A 14,726-nucleotide genomic window follows, 5' to 3' on the forward strand; every position below is an offset into this window, starting at 1 on the left:
TCCCCTGTGAAAAACAACCCTCTAGTGCCAAATACAACAACTCTAAACATCTCTATCAACTGCCTGAACTATAATGAGTGTCCCTGACTAAAGATTGCCTTGTGCTAATTTCAAGCCTCAGTAATAATACAAATGAGAACGAGAGTGTGTGTGTGTGTGTGTGTGTGTGTGTTAGCAAACAACTGCCATGATTCCAGACTTGTTAAAAATAAAACGGAGCCAATTTGATTAGATGCATTAATTCATTTTTAAAATAAAAACAATTAGTTAATCCTTAATATAAGAGCTCTGGTGTGTAACTCCTAAATATAAACAAATGACAGTTTTTTTCTTAAATTCATTGTTAAATAATTCCCTGGGTATAGTGATTTGTGCTGTGATGAGACTAAAGCCCCCACCCGGCCCTGCACTGCTGGTTTATACACACAAACGCTCCTACACAGACGCAGCATACGCATAATCGTCGCTGTTCCTGACAATGAAACGGAGGCAAAATAAAAACAACAACATGCATATGGAGGTAAGTCTGTAAAACTTACAAGTGAATTCCTTATATTCCTGGAACACCTTGGGGTACATGGCTGCCGACATCACATCCTCAGCGGTGATGTCGTCATCGTGCGCAGCTCGGAGACCCTCCTCCAGAGTTTTGAAGTCCAACGGAGGCAGAGTGGCACCGGGGCGACCCTCAATACAGGGGAGAGACTTCAGCACCTGAGCGGTAAAGAAATAAGAAAAAAACGAGGTGGCATTTAAAGACTTTTTACTCTTTATTTTTACTCTACTTTATTTATATTTTCCATGGTAGTTTTTCATTACCCTGGTCGAAGGTCAAAGGAGAGAGGATGTTACCAACCCTGTGAAGCCCCGTGAGACAAACTGTGTTTTGTAATTGTGATTTGATTTGATGTGAAGTTAACAAAATAGAAAACAGACTCCACAACAAACTTTTTTTTTCCCAAAGTCATATAGTCTTTGTGGATGTTTTCCCACTCCGAACATCCCTATGGGATTCTGCAGTATGTGGGATATATATATATATATATATATGAAGTGCTGGTGAAACCTTGACATTGTACTTGACAACTATACGTCTGGATAAAAGCTTCAATCTGTCAAATCCTTTAAGTGACAGCGATTTTTGGTGGGAGGAAGAGGACGATAAAGAAACACTGGGAAAGAGGGAGAGAAACACTTGGATATGAGAGAATATAAACCTTATTGATGCAAGAATTATTTTTTTTTTTTCATTTGCATAAAAAAGGCACCGCTACTGTGTCAAGATCTGCAGTGATTTCCAATTTATTCGACCCCCCCCCACCCTGCATCTCTCCCACGTCTTTTTTTTTTCTCTCAGTAAGTATCATCAGGCCGTCAAATGACTGCAGTGCTGCTGTGACACCAACCATCTTGTTCTTTCTTAGAAAGAAGCAAAGAAAAAACAAAAGATAAGAAGACAGGCTGCAGGGAAAAGGAGGCTGTTTTAATAAATTATATGACATTTTATCTGCCCACACAGTTGTTGATATCTAACACGAGTTGTAGAGATAATCAATCTGAGGCTGCCATAATAATGTCGGGTCAAGAGATTATGTCAAGACGCTGGCATTTCGCCTACAGCCAGCTGTTTTCTTGTTATGTCCTTACAGTAGATTTCATTGGCAGGCAGCCTTCAGAGGCAGGGAGGCATAGTTGCAGAATTTTGCACACAATTAGTTTATTGTGTGGAGCAATCAGCACCGTAGCCTTGAGAGCAGTGGTTCCCAAAGACTGGGTCAAGAGCCACAGATGGGTCACAGGAAGTTTGACACAGATTGACCACATCAGGGGCAGCTATCTTGGATATTATTGAAAAATGATTTAATGTGCACCTGTGCCAGTAAGTGTCGCATTAAAGCCCCGCCCCGCTAAAGACAAAGGGCTCCTGCGCAGCATGAACAAATTTCAGGGCAGATGGAAATCAGTCTGAATGGGACGGGGACCAGACTAATCTGTGTGAGTAAATAAACATGAGCTCATTGATTGGTCTGGTTTTTCCGGGCTATATTTAGTCTGCTTCAACAGATGATTCACAGAAGAAGCCAAGAGGTTTTAGTCATGGCTGTCGTCTCCTGTTTGACCGCTCAATGTGTGCCCTCATGCTGATTGGTCAGCCAGGCACTGATGAGAACATTTTAATCTAGGCTTATTAACTTTCCTGCACTACTTTTAAAAATCTTTGTAATTTTTGGGTGTATTTTATTGTGCAAAATACATTGAATTAAAATCCAATCAACCATTTGATTTTCTATTTGTCCATGTTTAAACTAGGGATGGCACAGTATTAATATTTTGTGTCCAATATCTATCCGATATTCTCCTTTTAGACCAGCTGTTAACAACAGGTGTGCTGATGCATTTCAAGCTATTTCAAGAATCAAATAATTCTGTGTCACAAAATTATTTTTAGGATTTTTGGATGGTATCTACGGAGCCCCCGAAGTGACATAAATAGTGACACAAATTTGACATTCAATTATTATTTTTTTTTTTTGAGATCTCGACTTTCAAACTCATTTTTCTCATTTTTTTTCAAAGCTGGCTTTTTTTTTGTCAATACATTTTCTTACGTAATTTTTTTTTTTTCGTCAACTTTTTTTTCACCGTTTTTTTTAAGTCGAGATCTCGACAAAAAATATGGAAAAGAGTATTTTTTTCTGACGTTTCTTGGAAACTCGAGATCTCAACTTTCCAAAAAATTATGACAAAAAAAACATTCCGTCAATTGTTTTTTCTGTCATTTTTTTGAAAGTCGAGATTTCAAGTTTTTATTTTTTCGTCTTTTTAATTTTTTTTTCTCATGTCACTTAGGGGCCTCCGTATGTATCGTATTGTATTGTAAAAAAAAAAATCTGTCCTGTGACCAGTATATCAGACCTGATACTGAGTACTGTATCGTCCCTAGTTGAAACATAATGAGCAACATACTGGAAGTCTTTAGCTGCGTGGTCGCTACGCATTCAGTGTCTCCTGTGTGTTCTGTGCATATGAATGTTATTATTATTCATGTTCTGTTTTGGAATATGTGCACTGTTAAATTATAGACAGTGCTTCATACCACTCAGTGTTTTTATGTGCAACATACTGGCACAGCACTGAGACTGTGTGTGTGTGTGTGTGTGTGTGTGTGTGTGTGTGTGTGTGTGTGTGTGTGCCTTTGTGGAAATCTCCAAAGGGACCAGTGCAATGCTATTAGTCACAGAGACAACAGTTCAAAGACAGCCGACTCATTTGTGTGTGTGAGAGAGAGGCACTTCAAAGATGGCAGGCTCGTTGGAGTCCACGCTCATTAGCGCTGTGTCCTTTAAGGACGTCTTACACCTAAACTGCTTGATTGTTTCTGCGTTGGACACAGACAGATAGGGACCGTGTGTGTTTGAGAGAAAGCGAGAATCGGCACCAACAAATGAAAGAAAGACTCTTATTATTCTCCTCTTACAACCAATCCCCTTTTTTCGTTTTTATTGTCACAGACTTTGTCCTGAGAGTGAGTGTGTGAGGGACAATGTTTTTTTTTTTTTTATTAACACTAATCTTATTTCCTGTTGGCCTTCTTATTCTTTTTTATATACTTTCTCCTGGAATCTCCGCATCCATCCAACCTCCCACTCTCTTTTGCCCTCTTGTCTTTGTTGTTTTCCTTCATTTTATCCATCCCACGCTGCAAATGAACCCAGTGTGACAGAGCAAAGATGAAAATGAGGAAATGCCTCGGTTACTCTTTGGTGTGTCACTGTGTGCGCAAAACAATGTGCGTGCATTTGTGACGGTCTGTGCCTCTGAAGCCAATTCATGTGAAAAGTCGATCTTGAAATGACTGCTCGCTGACTAATTAATGCCACCATAGATTCAATTAGGAAAATATATATATATATAAATAAATAAGCTATTCACATTCAAATAGAAGCTCCAGCTATGGCATAAAGGATACAGATAATGTATGTCTGTCATGCATGCATTCATTCTACAGTGCCTGTGTTGACATGCAGATACAGAAATATCATTTACAGCTGCTAATTAATACTGGAATTATGCTGCAGCCTCCAGTCAGTGCCACATTTCATAAAAATGTTTTACGGTGAACAGATGCAGTAAAGTAGCGATATGTAATTGCTCGCTTCCAGACACCGCTTTTGTAAAAAAAAAAAAAAAAAAAAAAATGTTTTACTGCCTTTCCTTCAGACAACTTCAACTTTTGAGAGCTGAAATGGTTTGCAGCCAAAGCGGTGTGAGAGAAAACCTCTTGGATGTTGGAAAGTTGTTTATGTCATTGAATGAATAGGGGAGACTTAGAAGGTTATGATTGAAAATATAAAGTGTTTTTGTCTGAGTTAACAAACTTATACATACATCTGGTATGTGCTGAGCATTTACTCTGAACCATTCATCCATTCATTCTCTACCGCACACCCTGGACAGATCGCTAGACACAAACAACCATCCACTCACAATTACTTTGAACCCTACAATGCATACAGTTCAAATAAAACCCTTAATAAATGGTACAAAGCTGACTGAGCCTAATGGAAAATACTTTGAGAAATACACAAGTAAACATGGCTGTCATCTCCTGTGTGACTGCTCATATTCTGATTCATAGTAAGAAAAGCAGTCATTTCAACCACCTTCAATTTGATTTTAATATTATGACAAATGTTTTTGTTTTTCTGCAACTACAATGGTTTTGTAATACATAGAGTCTAGGCATACATATTATGCTCTGTATAATCCAGTGAAACTTTATATTTAGATGGGGACAGGAAGTAGGAAAATAAAAAAAGTTCAATGGGCAAAGACTTTAGAATTTGCATTAATCTAATTGGTCTCAGCAGAAAGTGGTCCAGTGCTAACTCAATATATATATATATAAAAACAATAATAACAATAATGATAATAACCCAAGGACATGAATGCATAATTAGCAAGTACTCCAATCTCTTTTAAATTATTATTATTATTGTTGTGTTTTTTTTGTAGGTTTTAAGAATTATGAGATGGGTGGAGAGATGCTGATGGAGACCTAGCAGGTGATGGGGATGAAGGAGAAGGAGTCAGTGTTAAAGCTGCTGTAAAGAAGCTCAGTTAAAACAACTGGTTTCCCCTGAAAAATATATTACAACGAAATAGTTCCTTTGCAGATGTGGCCGCCATCTTTGTTGAAAAATGTCAGCCAGCTAGCTGAATTTGCAATGGGTAATCATGGGTAATTTCATATTTCATTGGTTTTAAGCCTGCATCAGAGCTCACTACATTTTGAGGGTTGACTATAAGGGGAAAATCAAACTTCCCCTTGCTCAACCCTACACGTGAAGGCGTAAAATTTAGGGTTAGGGCAAAAATGTAGGGTTAGGGGAGGTATTGAGACAGGGCACGTGACAAAAAAAGAATGGAAATATGTCTTGACTTTGGGGAAACTGAGGTTGGGAAGCACAATTTAAAAAAAATTCAAGCACTATTCTAGTAATACAAAGCTAAACGCAAATCGGTGAAGTATTCCTTTAAGTATCTTGCCTAAGGACACATCACGACGTAGACCAGCAGAGCAAGGAATTGAACCCACAACCTTCCAGTTGAAAGACAACTTACGCTCTTACCACTGATCCATCATCATCCAAACAACCTAAGAGCTTTTGAGTCTACAAAATATTTACCAATTGTTTAAAATTGTCATCCCGATTCAATTCACTAAATAAATCTGTACAAGAGAAGAAATTGGTGCGTGATATAATATTTGCATAATGAATTACAATATTTATTTTATGAACCTATATCCAATAAATCATCTCTTGAGAACAATCGTTCTGAACCCACATCTTTGCAGTTGAAAAATGACTCGCTCTAACACTGATCCACCGGTGTGTGTGCAAACTGAGGATATGAGGCAAAACAACTTGTTAAGTGTGACAAGAAAACCGTAGTTTCACAGGGAGATAAACAAAGTGGATTCTAAAGGTTTGACAAGTAATTATTTCACAATAAATACTTATCTGGCAACAATGTAAATCATCGTTCTGGGCCCCAGATAATAGGTTAACATTATATATAAATGATCTAATATCTTCTGCAAACACTACAACGTAATGTTTACACATGTGGTACTTCACAGCTCCAGAGACATTCAGTAAAGGGTATGCTGTTTAAATGTGCAGACAGAGTCAGGTAGCAGGTATCATGAAACACACATCACTGAAACATTCAGAAATTCTCCGGGAGATAACAAGCATGCCGATATGTGAGCATGCTTTATTCATGCTACTCCTCCAAGGAGACCTCAAGCTGTTACTCCCTGATGTGCATGAGAGCTTCGCCCTCGCTGTTTGCAGACATGTAAAAAAAAAAAAAAAAAAAAAGCCACGCAGGAGGGGCAGATGGAGAGCAGCTAAGATAAGATGAGAGGACAGAGCAATGGTTCCGTTTTCAGCGTCGTCGTGGGGATTCACGGCTGTCAAACGTAACCAAGCCTGTGACAGAATTTGTGTCGGTTCCTTGTACATGTGCCTTGTGCTTTTACATTTGCTCTCCGTCATGTGTTTATGCTGTGTGTGTGTGTGTGTGTGTTCAGAAAAAACACACAAGAAAAACAGAGATTACATGGTTTCTGTCACATTAGCTGCCATCTTTAGGAATCTTTTACTTATTGCCTATTTATTGATCTCTTCAGTGGGTTATTGCTTTTTACTGGTTTATTGTTGTGACTTGTCTTATACTTTCACAATGTTTCCCTGGACATTTTAAATGACACATATTATACCCTATTTCTCCAAGTTAACATAGTTCCCTGGTGTCCTAATGAACATGTCTGGGACATGCTGTGGTGAAAATACCATAAGGATGAAGCAGCACAGCAGTTCAATCACCCTGCCAAAACAGCCCTGTTCAGAACACTCAGTTTAGTAGTATCTCTTTAAAGAAAAAAGAAAAAAGTAAAACGAAACTTAAGGGACAGGAAATGACATCAACCACAGAGGCTACTGGGAGATAACTGCAGTTAGCATTTGGTGATCATTTGCAGGCTCTAGCAGGCACATTGCCATCATATATAACATGTATCCACTGGACCGATAAATCCTCTGAGGCTGGAAGTTTGTGTAGAACTCTGTGCTGCACTGTGGAGCCAAGAATAGAACTTTTCACGGATTTCGTGGACTTCCGGTTTTCGGATACCGTTGCCCTCGCCAGCATTTGCATTGTGAAGTCCCAGTGAGCGCGGAAGTCAACATCGCGTGTTTTATCTCCCGTACTTAGACTGAGGAGGACCACAAAAACATGAGTGAGTCATCTTTTTTTCACACACGCCGACTGATAGGACCTCCAGAGTCCCAAATATAAGGATTTAAATGATTGAAAAGTTGATATTGCATAATATGGGACCTTTAACTGTTGTTGTTTATAGAGGCCAAATTAATTAAATGCAAATCAATAAAGTTGTCTGAATCTGAATCTTTCCAGATACAATAAGTACATTGTACTGTCCAGTATTTACTGTGTATGTACTACTCAAACATTTAGAATTAAATTAAACTAAGACAAATTTAAGTGTTGTCTCCATTATTAATGTAGTCTACGCATTTAAAACCTGCCACCAGTGGCCAAATCTCAGATAACTAATGGACTCCAATTGCTTATATCCTATAAGTCTATATGATGGATTATTGAACGGACCTACTGGCCCCAGGTCCAGGGGCCCAAGGGACCTGCAGCCAAAGCCGTTATTATCCTGATATTTTAATGGGGCCCTGAAACCATATCACACGGGTTACATTATGTGCTCTAAATAAGGACCCTCAATCATATACCATGGTCATTCCAATACTTTCATGGGGCACTAAAGCCAAAAAACATGTATTTATAGGGGCCCTTACGCTCTGTTATCCATTTTTCCATGACATTTGCTCTCAACTTCCTTTAAAACTACAAGTTTAACTGAGAGATCCAAAAACATATAACATCAGAAGTACAACAAAAACTAAAATAAGAGACAACTGCATTTACAGGCCGAACAACAATACCTTAGCTCTGAAGGGCTCAGGGAATCCTCCATGTGGAATCCCGATGTGGCCCTGCAGGAACTCCACCACAGATAGGGGGAAGGACAACTCATCGGCCCTCTCCTCCACTTCTGCCCTGGTCAAGTTGTTCTGCACCATGAACTGGGCCAAGTCTCCCACGATCTTTGAGGACGGAGTCACCTGAGAGAGGAAATAAGAAAAGACCGTTCTGTTTAAGAAAAGACAACGATAATGACGGACAAATGAGATTCAGTTCTCTCTTAATAACATTACTCTTTCAATTAGGGACGAGACAATAAGATCTGTATTGGTCTGATACTGGTCAAAATCACTGAATATTGGACCGATACAATTTTAAAAATCTGATTCAATTAAAAATGTATATAAATGGCATTATTCACTACGCAAAGACTGTAATCAAAATCATTAACATCATTTCTTTTCTTTTTTTTCTTAACCCTAACCCTAACCACCAACAGCTTCGGAGTTTAAAGGTCTAAAATGACAATATCTGACTGATACCAGTATCTGTGATTTTGAGTGTGTTATATTGGACAGGACAAATTGGTCTCATCACATCCCTACTTTTAATCTGACAGAATCTGTTCAATGTAATATTACAGTCAATATTACAATCTTGATTTTAGTTTCTCCACCCTTGTTCTCTGCTGTCTTGAGTAGAAAACGCACTCGACAAATTTAAAAAAAGCGGTGACGATCTGTTTTAATGACGACGCCGTCTATGAAGATTAAGTACTGTGCGACCCAGACAAAGACGAGAGAGGCCCAGTGCACCAGAATGAAAAATGAAACGGTGTTTACATCGATACAGTCAATTTAATCATTTAATTTGGCCATCAACAAAAATACACAGGTCTTCTCTGTAAAACAGAATCAACTGAAAAATGAGGATAGGCCAAGAAAGACTGAGTAAAACATTCATTCAAATTGCATGAATTTATTCTTTCATTATTGAGAATAGCATATTAGTATGGTAATAGTGAACTCTATTAGCATAATGGTGATAAGTGGAGTCTTTTTTTGACTGTGAATGGGACAAGGATGCAAATACAAAGTATGAGACTAATGCATGCATTAGTCTCCTATTGTAATTATTAGATAGGCAGATTTAAAGCTTCCCTTTTGGGACCATTAAAGAGAGATGGGGTCAATTATTGTGAACCACCAAAATAAAAAAGAAAACCTGCTTTGGGTGTTTGCACTCATCTATATAGCAGGTTTTATTATAAAGAGAAACAGAGGTGAACAAAGACCCTCTCTCTCAAATTTCCTGCTCCACATTTTGCAACCCTCCAGCAGAGAACCTCTGTCCTGTATTTGAGCTTAAGCACTGACATCTTAATGACTGCAGAGAACAATGAATGGGCCTACACTCGATGAGATGCCTATTTATTGCAGCAATTAGTGAGCGCGAGAGAGACTAAGGTGCTCAAATATAGATTCAAATTGACATTCCCCAAAGAATTTCCTGTCAAATAACCCTGACACCTTTTTCAGAGATGAGATGACAGATTATCTGGAGCAAGACTTGGAAACACACAGATGGGCTCAAGCATAAATGATGCTCTGGGATTAACACAACCCTCCTGGGGGTTTGCTATGTGTGTATTAGTTTTGTTCAGGGATGACAGTGCTACCAACCGCTGCATTACTAAGGTTGGCTCAATATCACTTTTCAGTGTCCAATACCGATATCACAAACTAGAGCATAACGATACCCATATTGAATATCGGTTGGGCCACAGTCACCACACCGGGGTTAGAAGTTAGCAGCACGCGAGTTCCGGTGGGAGTGTGTAATTGGGTGGAGGCAATGCCGTCAGCCCTGGGAGTAGGGCTGTAATCAACCAAATAAACTCATGGTCGACCAAAGCCCTGAAATTTTGAGAAATGCTGCCACACTGCTAATGTCTTTGACATGGATGCGACAGGAGGACTATAATAACTAACTAACTAATAACGCTAATATGTCTGTCTCTCATTAGCCACGGAGTGACAACAACCCACTGGGCTGGACTAAACCAAAATAGTGGAAAACAGGGGGGGGGGGTGTTCTCTGAGCACACGAGTGCTCTAAAATGCCCCCCATTAGCACTTTCCTCCTAATGAAATTCACCATAAAGAAAATAATAATAATAATACAATAAAATTTAGTCGAACCAATCACAATTTTGGTAGAGCCAGAACGTGTCGACCAGACTTTACAGCCCTACCTGGGAGCAGGTATGACAGGGCCACTGAGCTTTGGTGGGGGGTTTTGGACAAGCGGATCAGGGGGGAAGCACACGTCTGGGTGCAGATGTAGCCTCCAGGTTCTCTGGTTTCCCCCCCACAGTCCAGAAACATGCAGAGATTAAGTGGCCGCTGTAGGTGTGAGCTAGAATGTCGTTTGCCCTGTGATGGACTGCCGACCTGTCCAGGGTGTGACCCTGCCTCAACCTCATGTCAGCTGGGACTGGCTCCAGCCGCCCCACGACCCACATGTGGACGATAAAGCGGTAAACAATGGATGAACGTATACATTCAATCAGACCAAAAACTGGCCCAGATGTTCTGCAAATGTTCCACAGTTCCCTCCCCCAGGCTTTGAGCCTTAAAATAAAAGTTGTTGTTTGTACACAGAAAAAGAAGAAGAAAACAACAATGAGAAATGGTGAAATCCAGGTCTGTGCCTTTTCTGGACTGATGTGGAGATCGATCAAGTTCATGCTCTGCCAGCTCAAAGAAGTGAACAGTTTTTACATTCATGAATGGTTGGAAGATTTGCAGTGATGCTCGACATGCTAACAACGATCCGCCTAATACTAACAAGCTGAAAAGGCGACATATTGCCACATATTTCATTTAATAAACCCTAGGTGGTTTAAAATCAACATCAGTCAAAGAGAAAATTAGGAATTTATATTTCTATTCAATTAAGTTGGGCCCTAAATCATACATTACATTTAATTTCTCTCATAGCCAAAGGTCTTATTTTAGTAAAGGGCCACTATTCTTTCACCGACTATTGATGTTGGCAGATTCGACAGTGCTGTGGAGGAAAAGAGACTGTGTGAGCTGTGTAATTCGGAGCAGCTCAAAATGAGTCTCAATTTCTTTTGTACTGCACTATGATTATTCCAGCTTCTCTACATTTCTAATGAAACGGATCAACAAGACCCAACAGTATTGTATCACTGAGACTTAGCCACTGTTGCTATGGAAGAAGCTAGTCAGAGGCAGAACTCAGATCAGGCACAACAACAAATGTCTCCATGGTTACTGCATGTATTTCACAACTAACCCGTCTCAGCACTGTAACCTTCAGCTTTCACCTAGATGTTTGTTGTTTTCTTATCACATTTTGGTTATTTTTCTTCTAGCAAAAAAATTTTAATGACCCTTCGCACTGATTTAACAGGAGGACTTTCATCATCAACCAAGCCGTGAAACTGCTCCATCTGTGACTCACCAAATATTGTCTGTGGAGAAAATGGATAGAGACTTTTATTTCTGGAACCAGGGGCACCAGAAATAGCTTCCCCCGCTGTGCAACTCTATTTGGACGTTCATGACACAGATCAGGCAGAGCCTTACATTCTGGTAATTCTAACGCCATTATGTGAAAACTGTGTTACTGCAATAAAATCTCCCAGTGACAATCTACATCTTTAAAAAAAAAAATAGCCCAGATTATTTGGTGAAGTCTATAACCGCTTGGTCAATGTTAATCAGCCCAGGAAGCACGTTCACACTTTTGCAGCAAGGCGTGCTGATTGAAACAAGTGTGCATTTATCTTCAGCGACACATAAAGCTCACTGTGACGGGGTTTGTGAATAGTGGCGATAATGATACGTTGGCTTTAAAAGGCCGACTGTTTGCAGAGAAGCTTAGCAGATTTGAATGGGCTGATGAAATACCTGGAGAGGCCATTAACTTGGTGCTACGGTGGAAACAAAAGCTCACTGCTGAGTCTGAAATCTACCTAGAACACAAGAAAGCAGCATGACTGTGCGTTCCATCTTTACCTTCACCCTGTCACTCTCTTTCTCTCTGTGGGTTCCTCTGTCTTTCCAGGGTCACATTTCCTTACGTTCTCTCAAAACAAACCTCCTCACTCCGGCCCTAAGGTGATGACTATTTACCCTCTCCTCATGAATCACCTAAATCCTGTTTGCCATCCTTGTTTCCCTCTGTCCAGTTCATTTTTTCCCTTGAGCCACAGTATCATCGGGAGGTTTACTCTCATTACCCATTTTTTTGCAGATGAATCACCCTCCTCCAACTCCTGCTGGTTGCCTCACACACAGGAAAAGGAAGCCGAACTTCCAACTGAGTGCGAGTTATATATGATGTGTGAGGTTTTCTATATTTTTAGGTGAGATGCGAGGTAAATCACATCATTGCCGCTCAGGCTTAGACAAAAAATACGATTTTCAGTCCCTGTGTGAAGCTGAGCTCAGCCTTCACCATATGAGCTTTCTCTTTAGGAAACTTCTTCTTTAAGCTTCTCCCTTTAGGAGACGCCACAGTAGATCAGCTCCCTTATACTCTTCTGTTACACCAAATGTCTTCCTTCACAACATCAAAATGAACCTTCTCTGTGGTTGCTTTCTTTTCCTCCTGCCCGGCAGCTCCATCTTCAACATCCATTGTCCAATATCATCATTATCCCTCCACTGCATGTGACCACACCATCTCAACCTTGACTCCATTAATTCATTTACAAACCATTCAACCTGAGCTGTCCCTCAAATATGCTCATTTCCTATGCTGTCCATCCTGGTCACTCCCAATGAATATCTCAGCATCTTCAGCTCTGCCACCTCCAGCATCACCTCCCGTCTTTTATACAGTAGCCATGCATCACAGCAGGTCTCACTACTGTCTTGTGGACCTTTCCTTTCACTTCTGCTGCTGTCCTTCTGTCACACAGCTCTCACACTTGTCTCCACCCACTCCACCTTGCCTGCATTCTGTTCTTCACCTGTCTTGTGCTCTGTTTTGCATCGCTTTAGATCAGAGGTCACTAACAGGCGAACCGCGGTCTGAGTCCGGAACCCAGACGCAGTCCTGTACGGACCTGGACCTACAGTGAAAAAATTATTTAAGTATTTTAAATGTTGACGAGGTGCTTCTATTTTGACCGGCGCAGCTTCTCTAGACTTTACGGTACTGGTTGAGCAAATCCGGAAATCCACTGACCAATTGCATTCGACTTGAGCCATCCCACGTGACGCCACTAAAAGCCAATAAAATCTGTGCATCCCTCTAAATAGCGAGTGACAGACAGGGAGACGAGTGAGCGATACAGCGAGAGAAGACGGAGAGAGAAAAGTGCGTTTACAACGAGAGAAAACAGAGACGAGTGAGCGATACAGGTAGAGAAGAGTGTGCCAGAGAAAAATAATTAACATGGCGCAGATTATCGGCGCCGTGAACGCCTGATAATTACCACGAACGTCCATGATTATTAATGATACTACTACTAATTATCCTTATTGCTATTATTATTTAGTGAAAATTCCATGTCACAATAGAGAATAAGAGACATATGAAAGTACATACAGAAAGTGAAGCTTTATTTACAAGAGAAACCACAAATAAATATGCTTTATGAAAAATCTCTCTTGGCTGCTTCAGGGTCATAAGTTGGAGCAGGTCTCGCTTCAGTGTTACATCTAGATCATTGTATAAAAGTGACAATAAATATTGTTGAAATGTTTTTGAATTGTTCTTTCTGTATTTGATCTGACAGTCAGTTGTTGATTACATGCAGACTACTAGGCTACTTCAGTATACAGTATATCCCACTACTAAATAAAAACGCTTAAGTTAGACATTATGATGTTCCGGACCTTTGCTCGAGGAAATTTTCTCAAAGTGGACCTATTAGAATTTGAGTTGATTATCCCTGCTTAAGATAGTTGACTCCAGGTATTTAAACTCACCCACTTTCTCCATCTCTACTCCTTGTATCTCTGTCTCACTGTATGTATTCTTCTGTCTTGCTCCTATTAATCTTCATTTCTCTTCTCTCCAGCACAGAACTCCACCTTTCCCGGCTCTCACTACAGATTACGAGAACATCTTTCTTTCTCTTTCAGAAACTATAGGGTCAAATCATGTGTGAGAGAATGCTCCTAATTGATTTCAGCCATGATGAATGTGAAAGGTCATGTCATCGCCTAAGACTGTTGATGTCTGCACCCAATTCAGGAGATTAATGTCTGTATGTACTACTCCTCCTCCTTATAGTAATAGGTTTTCCCCTCAGCATGTAACAGTATCCAACACTCTGACCTTTCCACGTCTCTCTCACCGTATCTTAAACTCATCCGTAATCTTACGTAGTTCTTCATACAAGTGCATTATCACACTTTAACACACAAGACCTCGCTATTCTCACCATCTGGGTCCACTATCAATCTCACACAAGTCTTTCTCCATCGTCCACTTTCTCTTATGTACAACTCTCCCTAAGAGGTGCTGCATGACTCTCCTGGTGGCAGAAGTCAGATACTGAAGAGTGTGTGTGTTTGTGCATGTGCTTGTATGTGTGTGTGGGTCATTTGTCTGTCCAAATTTGTTTTGAAAGGCACCGCTACCCAAACCAGATTTCTACTACTGGGCAAAATATCCTAATATGCATGTGAATCAACACACAAGTGCATGTG

General features: G+C 40.1%; 1 protein-coding gene across 1 annotated transcript in view; it reads right to left on the reverse strand.

Moving 5' to 3' along the window:
* LOC310944836 (pyruvate carboxylase, mitochondrial-like) overlaps positions 1-14,726 on the reverse strand; it is a 314,316-nt gene that overhangs the window by 19,837 nt on the left and 279,753 nt on the right. The window contains exons 22-23 of the mRNA XM_083910674.1: positions 8,049-8,228; positions 540-714 (exon numbers count right to left, since the gene is read on the reverse strand). Coding sequence (XP_083766800.1) covers positions 540-714; positions 8,049-8,228 — 355 coding nt within the window. The remainder of the gene's footprint in view (positions 1-539; positions 715-8,048; positions 8,229-14,726) is intronic.

This window comes from Microchirus variegatus (genome assembly GCF_963457635.1).
Source record: "Microchirus variegatus genome assembly, chromosome: 2".
In the NCBI taxonomy this organism is placed as follows: domain Eukaryota; kingdom Metazoa; phylum Chordata; class Actinopteri; order Pleuronectiformes; family Soleidae; genus Microchirus; species Microchirus variegatus.